The 17029-nt window shown below is 40.2% G+C and overlaps 1 protein-coding gene across 2 annotated transcripts in view; it reads right to left on the bottom strand.

The window, feature by feature from the left end:
- Positions 1-1207: 1207 nt before the first annotated feature.
- The window catches only part of ARHGEF10 (Rho guanine nucleotide exchange factor 10), a 217006-nt gene continuing 201184 nt past the window's right edge, over positions 1208-17029 (bottom strand). For both annotated transcript variants that reach the window (XM_075063709.1, XM_075063710.1), the window contains 2 exons: positions 6965-7087; positions 1208-2414 (listed from right to left, as the gene is read on the bottom strand). In XM_075063709.1, coding sequence (XP_074919810.1) covers positions 1900-2414; positions 6965-7087 — 638 coding nt within the window. In that variant the 3' untranslated portion in view covers positions 1208-1899. The remainder of the gene's footprint in view (positions 2415-6964; positions 7088-17029) is intronic.

Below are 17029 nucleotides of genomic sequence, written 5' to 3'. Positions count from 1 at the left end.
TTTACCACATCCAAATGAAGCTTGATAGGCATAGATTTACTGGCCTCTTTTATGTTTTCTAATACTCAGGCTATCCCCTAGTTAGACCCCAGTTCAGGAAAGCATCCATGTTCAAGACAAACATGCTTCAGTACAGTCCTTTTCTGAACTGAAAGCTTTGTTTTGTTCTCACACCCAATGAGGTGGCTACTCCCTCCCATAAAGTAATTTGACCTATAGCACCCTAAATTCTAATAAAATTCCCTCTGCACTCTAACTTAATGGGGCAACATACAATTCTATTTGTTAAATGAGAATATATGGCCACATTCTCTCTTGCAGTTTGGCCCCTTAGCACTATGGAGTGGCATAAACTGGCTAGAAATGCCTGGATCTTTCTAGCTGAGAATTCCCCCAGAATAGTTCTCTTCCACGCTGGCCCTGGACATGGAAGGGGAGTGAGACAGGATTTGCCAGAAAGGTGGATTGGCAGGTGACCCAAGATCCAGACATTCTCAGCTGGTGGACAGCCCCTTGGGGTTAGTTACCAGCTGATGTAGTCTAGTGAAGCCCCCAGTTAATTCATTTGAACCCCCCCCCCCACAACCATCAGTAAAGACTGGGTGCAGCAGAGAATCTGGCTCTGTCTTTATAGTTCGGTATTCACTTTAGGAAAAGAAGCTGTTCATCTGAAATTCTGGCTTAGGAGGGGTGACTACTGCTGAGAGATGGCCATGTCCCTGCTGCTTGCAGATGAGCAATAGAGCACACTTCTATGTACTGACATTACGTAGGGGATTTTAGCCTGTAGTCATGCCTAAAGTGCACATTAATTGATTTCAGATGAATGCATGCATTACTATGTGCGCTTCCTGTAGATATTGATATATTCAGATGGTCTTATACTTAGTATTAATTCCCTGCATTTATTCATTGTGTAACCATGTACCTCTTCATGTTTTAATTGTTTCACTGCCATCACAGAATGAAAATTTATGTATTGTTAAAAACAGCAAACAGATTTTCTACATACCCGTGATGCTAGAAGTACACTCCACTGCCAGAAACAGAATGCACTGCCAGTACTGGCACCAAGAAGTTAGTCAGAATGCACATCTATTTTGTAACTTCAACCTGTATTGTATTTTCTGTTTGTCCCAAATCATCATGTGCAAGGGCCTCCACATAGATAGATATCACATCTTCCAATGCTGTTAACACACCAGCCTTGTTTTTTTAATAATATTGAGCATTAGAAAATAACAATGTATTTTTGCTGTGAAAGATACAAAACAATGAACCTATCTGACTGTTAATTTTTTTGGTCGAACCCAGACACTTTCTTGTGGAATTATAGTATATAATGATTACTGAATTAATCTGTTACCCTTTATTAGTATATTTATTGCTCAAAATATTTGCTACTTTGTTAAAATGTACAGTATATGCAAGAATCACTTTTGAAAAAAGTGCTGACTTAAGAAAGGAAAAAACAGCATGTGAAATGGTATATCTTCCCTGCCTCTCCTAAGTGCTATGAATCATAATAATGACAGATATAAACTTGAATATAAATAAAGTGGAGATTCTAAAACCATTTAAAAGGGTCTGATATATCCCCAATATTTTAAGTAGCAGAGCCCTCAGCAGCAGCTAAATATTTTCAATACCATAATAAGGTAGGATGTTCTAACTAGGTTAGGAATTTATCTTGCAGCCCTTACCCAGGTGATCAATCCAATTGACTTCAACAGGACTACTCACATGAGTAATGGTTGCAGGGTTTGGTCCTTGGTATTCATTGTAGTAAGATTACATCAGAAATCCCTTTAAAAGACAAAGCATCATAACACGTGTAGAGTTTAGAAATGAAATCAAATGACTTTGTAAAAAGTCACCATTTAACATGGTTTTAGTCACTTAGATGTTTAATAGCGGAATCTGCCAAACCATCACAGAAGACACCAGTTCATCCTGTCGCTGCTGCTTGGACTTCTTGTTCACCCTTCTATGTCCTTGTCCTCCAGAGATGACTAATACTGAACTTGCTTTCATTTTCCTGGATCGCTGTCTTTTATTTTTAAGTGAGATGTTTTGATCCTTCAAGAGCTCATAAATGGTGCTGTCCTCTGGCCTACGTTCTAGGGAATTTGACCCATGAGACAATGTTAGGGACCCAGAAGATGAAGACATGTCACTTCTTTGTGCAATGGATCCTACTGAACCACCTAGCCACACTGCAGTGTCATGAGTGTTACTTAGGGAAGAGCTTGGTCTGTCATTGTGCAGGACATTTTTTTGGTCATCTTCTTTAGATTCAGAGTTAGGAGGTAGACTGTTTCTTGATTTGCTTTTGTTTTTCTTGTTTACAGCTGTAACCATTACAAGGAATTTGACTGGGCCATTATGTGCATGATAGGATACCATTCCCCTTCCTGAAGCCAAAGAAAAAAGAAAAGGTTATGTAATATTAATCTCATTCATTTTGGACCACTATTTTACACCACAACTAGTTCATTCTCACAACAAATCATTTCAGTTAGACTTGCATAACCCTGTCAAAAGAAACACAGCACATAACAGTTTCTTCATATATTCACTGAAATTAAACGCAGCATAATTTAGAAAAAAATCTACAGTACATTGAAGATGCATTAGGGCTGGAACAGAAATCTGCTAAAAGTAGGGCATACCGAGCAAGCTGACATTTAGTTCATACTTTTGTACTCTGTTTTCACAACAGCAAGAGTAAAGAAATCCTCAGATGACTTGTTTTAACTGGCATTGTCACTACCTTAACATTACCTGCTTTCTCCAAGACTCCACAACAAAATGAAAGGTTTTCAGTTAATCCTACTCCTCCCCTCTTGAATAGTATAAACACATCAATTCCAGTGCAGGAGTGCACTCCACACCCACAGAGGAGGGGGTTGGATTTGACCTTAAGTGTTGATCTCTAGTTGCAGTGGTGCATTCATAGGACAAATGGTGAATGAACAATCTCAATTTAATTTTTTTTTAAAAGGATTTAGGTTGTGGGACATTGGAGAAAAGAAGGATTTAAACTGTCAGTCAAAAGATGGCACCAAAAGCAAATTGCTAGGGCTAAATTCACAAGATCTTCAAAAACTTGAAAATATGTGGATCTTTCTACAGAGTGGAGAAAAGATGCAACATTCTGCCATACATACTCCCACCTGGGTGGGGGGATGTGGTCCTGAGATGTGTCTATATGTCAGACAAGATCATCGGCCCCAGGAAGAATGAGGCATAATTTGGAATGCGAGAATGTTGCGAGATACCCAAAGATAGACAGATTATGTGAATCTGTGACAAAGGCATGGGACCGGCAGATCACCTGCAGAAACGCTGCCGAATTCTTGTTCCCAGTGGACTGCCTGCAGGGATGCCACCAAAGGCTGCCTGACTGCGGTGCTTGGGGCAGCAAAAAACAGAGCCGCCCCTGTGCAGAATCCACCTCTAGCCCACTCCTCTCCTGTGGCACATTCAAATAATAAACAACATTCTTTTGTGAAAAATGCAACAGTTTATTGAGACAGTGGTTACAGGAAAAGAAGTTTGGTTAATGTTCATAGTTTACATGAGGTAGACATGGATACTGCATGACCAGTAAAGGTACAAACAGTCCTGTTTCCTACTGACATTTAAATGTCCTGTAACATGCATTCTAGCAGACAATCATTGCAGGAATTTATCTGTTTTTCTCTGCAGGGGACATAAAGCAGAACTTAAGAGTGAGGAATTCCTCAGTTTTGGTTTGCACATTATAGGGAACAGTTTGCACACCCCATTATAGCTGACAAGCCCCTTCCACTCCTGCCGCACTTCTCGGTGGGGGTCATCCTGGTGAATAACTTCACAGAGTATCTCTCACTTGTTTGCCCTTTGCCTTTTTGAATAAGACTATTCTCTGCCTTTGTGCCAGCCGCCCGCATGTGACATTATTATGAATCAGGACAGTCTAATGTGAATCACTATCCGGTTTGGTCCCCACTATTGCCCAATCCCTCTGACCCCATAGAAGTGCCTCAAATACACAAACAAAACTGTAAAACAAAAACAGCAGCATAATTCCAACCCATCTTACACCCCAACTTGTTAAAGCACAGTGGCAAACAACACATACAGCAGACAGATATCTCAGTGCAGATATCTCAAAGTGCCTCCTCATACACAGACAGAGGGACCACATAGCAAGTATGAACAATTGGGACCTTTTTTTTCTCCAGGGGCGGGTATAGTTGCATATATAAGACAAAGCCCCTAATATCAGGGTATCTGGTCACTGTACGACAGACCATTAACCATCTCTGAGGATCCCCCAAGACTGGGAGAGTCTCAGGGAGGTGAAGTCACATATGCATACTAAAAAAAATAAAAACTATCATGGCTTGTCTGGAATAGGAACTATAAGCCACAGATTTTTGTTCATACTCCCATATCCACAGTGCTTGCAACAGCCAGACTGTCAGGGAAAGGGCCTTCATGTACTGCTGCGAGGCTGGCCAACCTAAGGGGGTGAAACAGGCAGACTTGGGAGGAGATGTTTGGAGATCTTATGGCAGACTCTTAGAGGAAAACCACACTGGCTGAGAGGTGGAGGCAGTACATGAGGATCCTGAGGGAGAAAGAAATGGAGGTCTCCCAGCAGGGTGTGGCAGTGACCAAGAGAAGTGTGACACGGGACAAGAATAGCATTGCCATGACCAGGGACAGCACGGAAAAAGACAGGGAGATGCACAGACAACTCATGGATGCTATCCTGAGCCAGAGGCCTCTCCTACAAAACATGCTCCTGCTAGGTCAGCAGGTCCTGCAGTTCCACAAACCAGGACCCTGCTGGATCCTTCAGTCTCTGGACAATACTGGCGACTGGAACTAGAAGCAACTCCTCTCCTCTGTGCCCACACAGTGCATGTACTAGAGACCATTCCTCTCTCAGGCACAACATCTGCTTACCAAGAACATTGGCTTCTGGGAGCCCAGCACTTTTGAGCCCTCCAATGCAGTTGACAATTTTGAGCCATCGTACTCAACCGTAATATCTCCATGTACATGAAGAAGCAAAGGGTCCCTATATGCACCTGTAACTTTAAGACCCCCCACCTCCAGCCTTGTTATTTCTAAACTCTTTGCACTGTTGCACTTTCAGTTTGGTTTGCACTGATGGTTTATTTAAAGGGTCGCTTTTTGCTGGTGAGTCAGTAGATTATTTTGATAACTGTATTTTCAGATTAAATGTATGGTTATTTATCCACCAGTTCAATGAAAACTTGATTTTTGGCTTTGTTATTGTTGTTTCATAATAAAAACAATTTAAAATCCATTTTGGTCCATTATGACTCATCACTGCAAGTAATACATACAATTAGCTAAATAAAACTAAAATAATTCATTCAGTTTTACAAAAGGTATATGGGCAATGCCTCACTTCCACCATCCATAAACACTACTGCAATGCTCACAGACTATCCCAACCCCACCTCTATGGATTAGCAGCTGGATGTCCAGCTACACATGTACAAGAATGACACTCAAAACATGAACAATAGGCATCCCTGACAATATTCCCCCAGAGGTTAACATTCTCTATGGGATGCTTTACTAGCTGCTCAAACCACTGAGTAAGTCTCTGCACCTCAATCTCCCACCCATCACTAAGGCTTTCCTGCTGTGCAGAACACAGCACCCAGCTATAACAGTTGGGACTTTTTAATCTGATGCTTTCAAACAATTCCATAAGTAGCACCATCTGCCTTTCAAACAGCCAAATCCATGCTCGACCACCATTCTGCAACTACTCAGGCAAGAGCTGAAATGTTCTCTCTTTCTGTCTAAGTGGCCTGTGTGGCTTCATTAGCCAGGGCATCAGAGGGTCAGCTGGATCTCCCAGAATACCTGATCAATCTCCACACCATTAATGTCCATAGTGCTCCTCGGAGCAAATAGTCCTTTCTCTGTTAATGTAAACAGAACTGAGTTCCGAAAGATCCTCATATCATGGACCCTTTCAGACCACCCTTCATTTATGTCTGTACACCTGCCACAGTGGTCAACCAGCCCTTGGAGCAGCAGAGAAAAATACCCCTGTCTGTTATAAATTCTGCACTCTGGTGGGGGTCCCATGTTCAGCATAGGGACTCCCATGCTGAAAACCCATCCACAACTCAGAAATTCTAGGTGAAGTTCTGAAACTAAACTGTAGCTTCACATATGCCACATCCAGCACACCTTTTTGAACCATGCTTTATTATGGTAGTTAAAAGCAGAATTGAAATGTTTTCAAAATGTTGGCAGAGTTTTGATGTTCCTATCTCAAAAACGAATAACTACAAAAATAAGATGCCTTATCACTTCAGCAGGCCCCCAAATGCTATAGTTGTCAAAAGCTAATCAATAAGTCAAATTTTACATTTCAAGGCCTCAATGTTATGGAGCGATCATGTCACAAAAGTAACCAATCAGGAAAAACACTGAACTTTCAATACTCATCTCTCCAAATCAAGTATGCCGTTTCTCTCCAGATTTGGAAATAAACACCCCCTTGACTCTCCTCCGACATGCCAATTTGCATTCTGATATAACATTGCCAAAAAAACTGTAGAGGAGCACATCATTTCTCTTTACAGTGGAAAGGCTGTTCCAATCTTAAACACAGAGGTTTTTTCCCTCCATAATACATGGTTTGAAGAGCTAACCTCTGTCCCACTCTGCCTCAAAAGAACAACAGTTGTAGTCATGGATGCTGATTTAATAAAGCAAAAACAACAGAAGACAATAGAAATATGTTACAGATGTACTATAAAACTAAGTTGGATCAACAAATACTCATAAAAAAGCTCAACCCATGTCTATACAATACACAACATTTTACATATTTACTTGATTTATTGACTAAATAATGTACTGAAAAGCCAATCTTCAGCATACTATCTTACAAAAATATATGAAAAATTTTACTCACCCGTTACTTTTGGAATTCCTTGCAAACGAGGCACTGGTAGTGCTACTATAATACCCAGATTTGTTCCAACTAACAATAACCCATGGCACACCAGCAGACTGGTCACAGAAACACGTTGTTGTCCTGTGAAATTCAGAGACAGCTGCATTATTTAACGGACATAACCTTTGATTTTGTGAAAGTAACTTACAGTAAACTGCACATAATTACATTGTTATGGGCTCTGATTCAGCAAAACATTTAAGCAGAAGCTTAAATATTTTGCTGAAGCAAGGCCTTGAAACTTTACCAGCATGCCATATAACCCACATAAACTGAAATTACTTTTGAAATGCTGCTGAAAGCAGCTATATATTACTTTTACAAACAGGTTACTTTTACATATTCTTCGTAACAACACTACAATACTACATAATACAAATAGACAAGGGTACAGCGTTACATTGTGTTCAAGCCTCTACACTGTCCATATTTCATGAGCATAACTGCATATTTTTCTACTTCTCTGTAACAGCTTGGTGTATCTTGGGATTGCTCAAAATCCTCATAGCCTTTGAGGGGGAAAAAAAGATAACTGATTGATTCAATGCACATGGACTTTCAAAAAATCCTTAACAACCTCCCTCATAAATGGAAACTGAGTAGTTCTGTGAGAAGAGGTGAAGTTATGTCCTGAATTAGAAACTGGCTGAGAGACAGAAACAAAGAGTTGGACTACAGTGTTGGCCTGGGTCCCCCAAAACTCCATATTAGGTTCAGTATTGATTTATATATTCAGTGAGGTTCTGGAATAGCGGTGAAGAGTGAGATGGCAAAATCTGCAGAGCATATGACATTTTTTAGTATGGCCATTACTAGAAAAGATTGTGGAGAACTCCAAAGAGACCTAACAACATTAGGTGAACGGACAGCATGATGCTGATGAAATTCAGCATTGACAAATGTAAAATAATGCACATAAAGGAATAATGTAAACTATTTATACACGTTGCTAGGTTCCACATTAACTGTAATCACTTAGGAAGAAAGACCAGATCTTCACTGTGGACAGTTCAATGAAAACCTCTGCTTAGTGCAGAGTCATGGTAAAATAAATAAATAAATAAATAAGCAAGGTTACATATAGAAAGGGACAGAAGATAATAATTAGACTATCAGGATGGCATTACATTACATTATTTTACATTTGACAATGTAAAAACTTTCCTCTATGGTGTTATTTCTTCAAGGTTCCCTTCCTTGCTGCCCCTTATAACTTGTATCTCTTTGTAAAGTAATAGAAAGGATTTTTCAGCTATCTGGAGAAAGAATGTACGTCAGAGCAAAATAGCTTCAGATTTATTCATTAAACTAGAGGTTCTCAAACCAGTGGTCTGCGAGCTCCATTCAGGTGGTCCGCGGATTGTTCCCCCTAAGGTGTGCACCTGGGCAGCTGCACACAAGAGAATGAAGGGCCACCCACCTAATTAGTGGAGTCACTAAGTAGGTTCCTGGACCCTGGAGAAGACGTACATGTAAGGTGAGGTGGTGGCCTTAGGTGGGAGGGGGCAGAGGGGTGAAAAGATGGGGTGGGGGGAATTTGGGACATGCATGGCAGGAGTGGCCAGAGAAGAAGGTGACTTTCCCCAGCTCCAGGGCTGCAGTGCCGGGGAGAGATGACCTCCTTTCCAGCCCCAGCTTGGGGGTTGCTGTGGCAGGGGAGAGAGGGCACATCTATTGCCTTAGAAAGGTAAGACTACTGATATTAAAATATGAGTTGTGTGCTTTTATTTGAAAAACCAAAAAAAAAATTTATTATTATTAAGAGTTTTTTTTTATATAGCGCTTTCATCCAAAGTGCTTTACCATAGTTAGCTAATGGTACAAACAACATCTGGTAAGATCATTAAGTGGTCTGCAAAAAAAAAAAAAAGTTTGAGAACCACTGCATTAAACAATAAACAGGAGACAGAAGATTTTGATTAATTAATTGAAAGCCTGGAGAGCAAAAGCACTGGAGAGAAAATGGGATGTTAGAATGTGTAAGGATGAAAGAGACAAAACAGTCTTCAAAAAGCATGTGAAAGAAACAATATGGTCTTATAAAGAAACATCTAGCAGTGCTAGTCAAATCTACTTACAAGTATAAATCAGGCATAATGAAAAAATCATAATATTAGTTTCTCTCTTTCACCCTCCCTCTCTTTCTGGTATAGCAAACAATAAGAAGTCATCTTAGCATACAATTAAAGTTCTATGTCTACAAGACATATGTGTCTTGTGAAAGCTTAATATTTTTAACTGAAATATAAATGAGGAGATGTTTTAAGTTTCCAAAGGGGAGTATGTAAGTGTGCTCCTTTAACAGCTGATAAGAGGGACAGCCTTGAAGGAGACTGGAAATTTTACCCTTACAGTCAGAGGGTAGATGGCATTAAAGTGATTGCAGCTGGATGAAAATGGAGGAAGGAAGACATCTATCAGAGGAAAAATCATCATATCCCAGAATGATGCCAGAAGCTACAGCCTTGATCTGTTTGTGAAAGTGAAGGCAAATAAAAACACATTAATAAACCAACACATTTCCTTGTTGAAACAAAGAACCTACTAAGCAAAGAACAGTAAATATTATACATGGTACCCACCAAACCAAACTCATATCTTCTAATATCAGGTTGCTTTTCATACTCAGGTATTATGCAGATATTTCTATATACTACTTACGATTTTCACAACTGCACAATTTCATTAGGCTTAGCTTGGGATGGGCACAAACCAAAATCATTTCTAGTTATCTCTGAACTTGAGAAGATCTCAAAAAAAACAACTGATTCCAGATTTCCAAATTTAGTAAATATCTTAATAGACCAAAATGAACCAAATCCTTGGTTACAAACACCTCTGAATTTGGGAGTTTTCAAGAGCAGAATCTCAATTTTGTGGCTTAGCTCATCCATAATGCAAACAAGCTAATGTTCCTAAATATATAACATCTTTGGGTCCAATCCTACTGTTCTTAGGCAGGCAAAGCTCCACTTTTATCTATCTCAGCACTGCAGTAATGGGATCTTCATATATCTAATATCTGCAATGCCTTTTAGGGTGTTTAACACTGGGGAAAAAATCTCAATGTCTGTCTTCCCACTTTAGCCTTAAAGCAAATTTAACTCGTAATTTGCACCTGTGAAGTAACATTTTTTTCCACATGTGAAAATATTATGTGATTTGCAGGCAAAATAGAGTCCTATATATAGAACATAACCTTATGCATGAACCACTAAAAGTGAGGTCAAAAGGAAAAGTGCTTGCTTTGAAATCTTGGGAAAGCAGGAAACATCTGCATGGGAATAGTATTTTTGAGATAACTTATAGTAACACGTGATGATAAATAAATCAGTCATAAAAAGGTTTAATTGTTGTTTGCAAAATAAGATTTGCAATCTTGCTATGGTGTGCAAATTTGTGATTCTTAAAGTTTGTTTATTCTATCCCGGGGGAAACAAATGCAAACAAGCAATGGCCGCTGATTAATTTAATGTGTTCTACCTAAAAATAACTACAATGACAACAAGATATTCACCATTGCAGTCTTCAAGAGAAGGTGATAAATATAAAAGCTAAATATTATTATTCGTGTTTTAAATGAAATATTTCAGATGAAATTGGACTAATACTTAGTGGAATTGTTAAATTAGTAATCTTAATAAGACCCCGATCCTGGGAAGACTTATGGACATGCTTAATTGAGCACGCTCATTTATTCTGTTTTTTCCAGGTTCAAGCCTCCATCTAGATCTTCCTCAGGTATCTGCTTTTGACTCTGGTCCTGAAACTGGGTATATGTAAGTGAAACTTTTGCCCCTACACAGAGCCCTCTGCAGTCAGTTCTATGCAGGGATGCACCTGCACAGATTCTGCTGCTGGATCTGGCCCAACCTGCAAATTAAACTGGCTAAAAACCCTACAGTGCTGTTTATTGTATCAGACTATCCTCATGTCTTTCCCTCTTTTTACTCTTTTGCAGGATGGCAACTTGATAAAAAACCCATTAACAGCGGTGAGGGTTTATTAACTACAAATGAGTGTACTTTAATTTCTATAGAGAGGAAATGAGAAAATGGTTTTTCTTTGTCTCTCTTTCTCATCAGTTTCCAGGAAACACACTCGTAATGTTAGAGGATAAAGAACGGAAAGTACCCCTTTGTTAGATAGGTAACTTGTCATCATCCATAAGCACAAAAAAATCTGATAGTTCAGGGTTAGCAGAATCTCTCTCAAAGGACAGACTGCATTACAAATTTTAAAAACACTTGGGAAATTGTTTGGTTTGAGGATATTTAAATATCAGTGTTCTTTACTGAAAAATAAGATGTGTGATCATGAAAAAAAATACAAGCTAGTTAATAAAAATGTGACATGTCTGACTATTAATTAGTAATACTTTAAAAAAACCTTGTGAATAAGGAAGCATTGTATACATGCCTTAAGTAGACTATGTGACTTGTGACAGGGGTTGTTGCAAAGTTGCCTATTTGAACTGTGGACCAAATATATTGGGAACAAGTTTGCCCTCAAAGGCAACTTATATAACATATTGGCAAGAGGTGTATGCTCATGCCACACCTAGTGTCTTTTCTACAAAGGCTACTAGACCACTTCTGTTACCAGCTAAAGGGGTTGGTCCTTTGGCTATAGTGGTAACAGAGTGTACTGAGCGGAAGATCCTGGGTTCTAACCCCCTTGTGTTTGCTGGTATCTTGCAATTAAAACAATTCCTACTTTTAAACTTTCCAGCATTCTAGAAACTGACAGTTCCCCCAGCTTCATCTTTTCCTCACACCAGGCCCCACATTAGATCCCTCACCCTTTTCATCTCCTGCAACCTAATCCACTCCCATACATTCCATTGCATTAAAAACATAGGACCAGTAGATCCATCAGGAGGCCATTTATAGTACCCTGATTCCCAGGACCAGTCTATGTTGCACTGAGCCCCTCGATAAATCAGAGTAATCGAGAAGCTGCTCTAACTTATGTCAGCTTTAAACATGTTTAAACAACTGAACGTAGTTAGACTGGAACATAGTTGGGCCACTTCCCCTTTGGGGCTGAAGCATGGGGGTGCACGTTCGACACCAATTGAGAACTCTCTTGCACCAGAGGAACTCTCAGCTGGTTGATTCCTGTTCCTTTTGAGTCATGTAAGTAGTGTAAAGGGCCAGAATACAACCAACATCCAGACCATAAATGGCAGTATTTAGGAACTCCCAAGATCATGGGAGTAACTGCCTTCCACTACAGATCTCCTCTCCTCTGACACTACCTCCCCAACCAGAAGCCATCAGATGCCTCCCTGACAATGTATCAGATGGAGAAAAACACAACAATATTATTGGTTCATGTTTGTTATGGGCTAGGTCTGCTTTTTTATTATTCAACTCTGCCGGCTTGCAGTTATTAGGAAGACAATCCTTTCCTCTGCCATTTTCTCCGTTTTTCACTCGTCTTAACGTGCACTCTGCAGTAGGTTGCAATGTTACCTTTCCCAAGGTAGAACAGGAACATTCTTTGTGGAAGGGAAGGCAGGCCGTGACATTCAATGCTGTGTTCATATGGCAATAAAATTGTGAAAACCTAATGCTAAATTACTTCGTGTTGTGTTACTTCAGCAAAGCCATATAATTCAGAATGACCTTTCCCTCCTGGAGCAGTAGGAGACAGACAAAAGGATTATAATTTTCCTCTCACTCACACTGATTCTACAGCAAATGTAATTCCATTAACCGCAATGGATCTACTGAGGTAAAGAAGAGCAGAATCACAGCAAATCCCTGGGGAGCCCCTTAAGCTGGTTTTATGGCTCCTTCGTGTGCTGAGAATCTGATCCAAGGAGTCCAGATTCTTGACAGACTTGTCATGACATTGGGTCTATTCTTCCTGTAGCAAACATTCTCTTCTATAGGCACATTAGGAGGATTTTTAGACTAACTTCTTCCCTCTGTTCTTCTCATCCCCCGAGTTCAATAAACCATGACCTTTTACTCACTCTTCTTTTTGCATGTTAATAAGCCTCCGTCAAACTGCATACAATTAACTGGGTTGTTCCATTTAAAATACAAACATTCCCTCACAGCATACACCCAAGCCCTGGATGGACTGCATGAATCAAATGCCCACACACCCCTAAGCTTTTCTCAGCACAACACGCTACAATACAAGACTTCTAAACATGCAGACATTTCACACCACTCCTTTTAAGCTCCCAGTATATGACACACTGTCTGACGTGGTCTTTGGCTGTTTTTGTTTTTAATTGTAAAAGGCTCTGAGCAAATTTATTATGCAAGCCACCTACTTCTCTCTCTTTTAAATATTTCTGGTTACAGTGTTGTGGGATCATGCTCAGAGATCCAAGAACTGCTACTGAATAACTGGAATGCATTTAATGTTTCAAAGGGATGCTATTGTAGCATTTTTCCTGTACAATTTCCACTCTTAAAAAACCCTTTGACTCACAGGAGAGGTTTTTGAAAGAAAAAAATCCCCTAAAGTTTTGAGAATTACACCAGAATATATTAAAAATAGCCAAAAAACTGTTTTACAGGAACATGTTGGTCAATTATATCAATTACATCAGCCTATTTTATTACCATGGCAATGACAGCTTAAACTAAATATTTTCATGACGACTTTTTTTTCATTACACTCATAGAGAACAAACATTTTCAACAAGGAATTCAACACTTTCTTTGCACCACTGTAGGAAATATTAACTTAGTGTTAATCTTCTGTTTACGCTGATCCTCATCCTTTTGCACAAATAGGACAAATTAAATGGAATGGCCCATTTAAACATAGAGCAAGAAGAAAATTCAGTAACCAGTCTTCAGTGTGGGAGTTACATACAATTTAGAATAGACTCTTAACAGAGCACTGTAAAAATGAAGAGATATTAATGATACCATTTACAGTGAAGCTTTATTTTGAAGCTAATGCAATATACAGTAGGTTGGGTGAGACGGTAAGTATGTAAGAAAGGGATTTAATTTTTAAATCTGCAATTTTATACACTATTCTGTTTAAGGAAAAAAATACTTTCAGTGCCAAAAAACTGATCATTGTTTAAATCAAAGCAGCATGCTGGCTCTCCCCATCCTCTTCCCTGGTGCTGGGCTAAGCTGCACTTGGCGGCACATAGGTGCAAGTGATCTGAATATCATCCTTACGTACAAACAAGGAGATTTGGAAAGAAAAATGAAATCCTATCTTTTAATACCATTGAAATACTTTGGACTCAGAGAACTTTGTCAAGGAGATGAACTGGAAATAAATGAGTAACAGGCATGAGCCTAAACTCCACTGCAGAGAGGCATGCAGCCAGATTGCAGGCTGAATTGTGGTATTCTGCTTTGGCCAATAATTGTTTCCCAACACTTAATGAAATGTGAATAATTGAGGAGATGTCAATCTCCCGACAGAAGCTTCCCCTTCCATCCTGGCCAGCTCTGCCATTTCCTCCCTCCTCCTCACAGCCTGTTCATGTCCAACCTCTCCTGAACAATCTTTTCTAAGTTAGGGTTGCCACGTGTCCTGTTTTTGATCAGAACTCACGGTCAAAAAGAGACCAGCAGGTCCAGCTCCTAGGCAGCGGTGGGGAGCACGGGGGTCCATGTGCTGTACCCACACCAAGCACTGGCTCCGCAATCCCATTGGCCAGGAACCACAGCCAATGGGAGTTGGGGTGGTGGTGCCTGTGGGCAAGAGAAGTGCACAGAGCCTCCTGCCCCCCACCACCTAGGAGCCAAACCTGCTGGCCGCTTCCTGGGCGCAGCATAGTGTCAGGACAGGCAGGCAGCCTGCCTTAGCTCCTCTGCACTGCTGACTGGAAGCCACCGAGGTAAACCCGCGCCCCAATCCCAAGCTCTAACCCCCTGCCACAGCCCTGAGCCCCGCCAAATTCCTCATCCCAGGGTCTTTCCCAAAGCCTGCATCCCCAGCCAGAGCCCTCACCCTCCCTGCACCCTAACCCCCTGCTGCAGCCCACAGCCCTCTCCCACACCTTGAACTCATCTCTGACCCCACCCCAGAGCCCACCCCCAGCCCAGAGCACGTACCCCCTCCTGTACCCCAACTCCCTGCCTCAACCTGCACCCCCCTCCCAATCCCAAACACCGAATCCCTTGGCTCCAACCCCCACCCTGAAGCCCCCTCCTGCACCTCAAACCCCTCATCCCTGGCGCCATCCGAGAGCCTGCACTCCTGTTAGAGCCCTTCCCCCTCCCATACCCCAACCCCCTCCCCCAGCCCAGTGAAAGTGAGTGAGCGTGGTGGAAGAGTGAGGCATCGAGGAAGGGGGAGCAGGGGTGGGGCCTCAGGAAGAGGAGGGGCATGGGGCAGGACCTCAGGGTAGGGGCGGAATGAGATTGTTCACTTCTGTGCGATTAGAAAGTTGGCAACCCTGTTCTAATTGTTTCCCTCCTTCCCATTGCTTGTCCTTTTCCTGGCACTTCCAAGGCTCCCATTGTCCTTCCTAAGTGTAAGTCTCTCCCCTTTGCTTCCTTCCATGTTCCCAGCAAAAGACTCCCCTTGTCTCTTCCAAGTGTTGACCAACCCCTTGTGTCAAAACCACCTGCTGCTTATTTTCCAAAAAAGGATGGCACACATACCTGACGTGTTTTTTATCAGATAAAATCATGGTTTTTACTGACATGGGAAAAACGACCAATTCCAGTTCGAGGCATTTTCTATTTTAAAAACAGTTTCATTAGTGCACACCACATTACACTTCATTGTAGTTATATAGTCAAATTGTGATTATATAAGGTTGGAGATTTGGAAATTAATTTAGGGTTGTACAAATAAAAAGTAAAACTGCCGTAGGCATAATATTAATATATAATACTGAACATTGGAACATCTATACATTTTAGTTCAGTATTTTCTTACGGAACTTTCACATATCATGACTCATATCAGTTTTCAATATTATTTAACTTATATATATATATATACACACTGAAAAACTATTATCAAACTGCTAAATATTTCCTGGTAATTGTCACTAGTATATTCTGGTAAATATTTTATTTTTCCCAGTTTATTTACCAGTGCCCTGTCCTAAACTAGTTTTTCCCTGCTAAATTGCCAACCCTGTTTCCAAAACCAGTTCTCTTCTTTCTTTTCAGGAAACCTAGACCCTTCGAAGCATTTCTATAGTCAGTACAGAGGTCACATTTCTTATTCCTAACTCATGCAATCTCTGCTTTAAAGCTATTATTTTTGCTATCATCTACAAACTTTACTGATGGTAGCTGTGAATGTGAGCACATGCTTTAACACATTAGCTTAATCCAATAGGGTAACAGAAAGAAACCTACATAAACAAAAGAACATTTGGAGTAAGGTCTTCACCCTTTTATTTTCTGTAGTAAAACAATTACATGTGTGTTTTAAAACAAACTAAGCTGGGTTGCCACTTTAATTGTTACAGCAAAAAAACAATAATTATATTATAAATAATTATTTTCAGAATAGGATTAGATGTCAAGATGTCACTGTAAGAAAAGAGAATAGCTACCTTTAATGAAATTATGATTAAGGATTAGCTGTAATTCTAGCAACCTGTTAAATAAAGAGTAGATGTTCCGTGTGCAGTGGTGCTTTTGCATTTCATGGTGTGCAGTGGGACATCATCAAGTTATAACCAAAAAGTATTAGGAAAAGTAATCTCTAACTAATTGCCCAAATTTGGAAAGAGATGCATGCAAAAATGCATTTTTACTTTCAGTCACTTGAGGCCTAGATATACTGCAATGGACACACACAAGTTAGGGTGCCTGGGTATAACTTGTGCATGTGAATACATATACTTTTACACGTACCCTTTTGAAATATGGGCAAAGCTATTCCATTTTGAGAGTTTATCAGGTAGGCTATTTCAGCATTGATTTTATTACTTATATCCTATTGTAGGATAAGATTGAATGTACAGTGACATAGGTAACAGTGTAATTTATTGTGCTGTCAACTATTCAGTTCTAACAAGAAAATTTATCCTGATTCTCAGGTGCAGTCAAGATGAACCCT

This window comes from Chelonoidis abingdonii, chromosome 3 (genome assembly GCF_003597395.2).
Source record: "Chelonoidis abingdonii isolate Lonesome George chromosome 3, CheloAbing_2.0, whole genome shotgun sequence".
In the NCBI taxonomy this organism is placed as follows: domain Eukaryota; kingdom Metazoa; phylum Chordata; order Testudines; family Testudinidae; genus Chelonoidis; species Chelonoidis abingdonii.
This window is presented reverse-complemented; position numbering and strand designations above follow the sequence as displayed.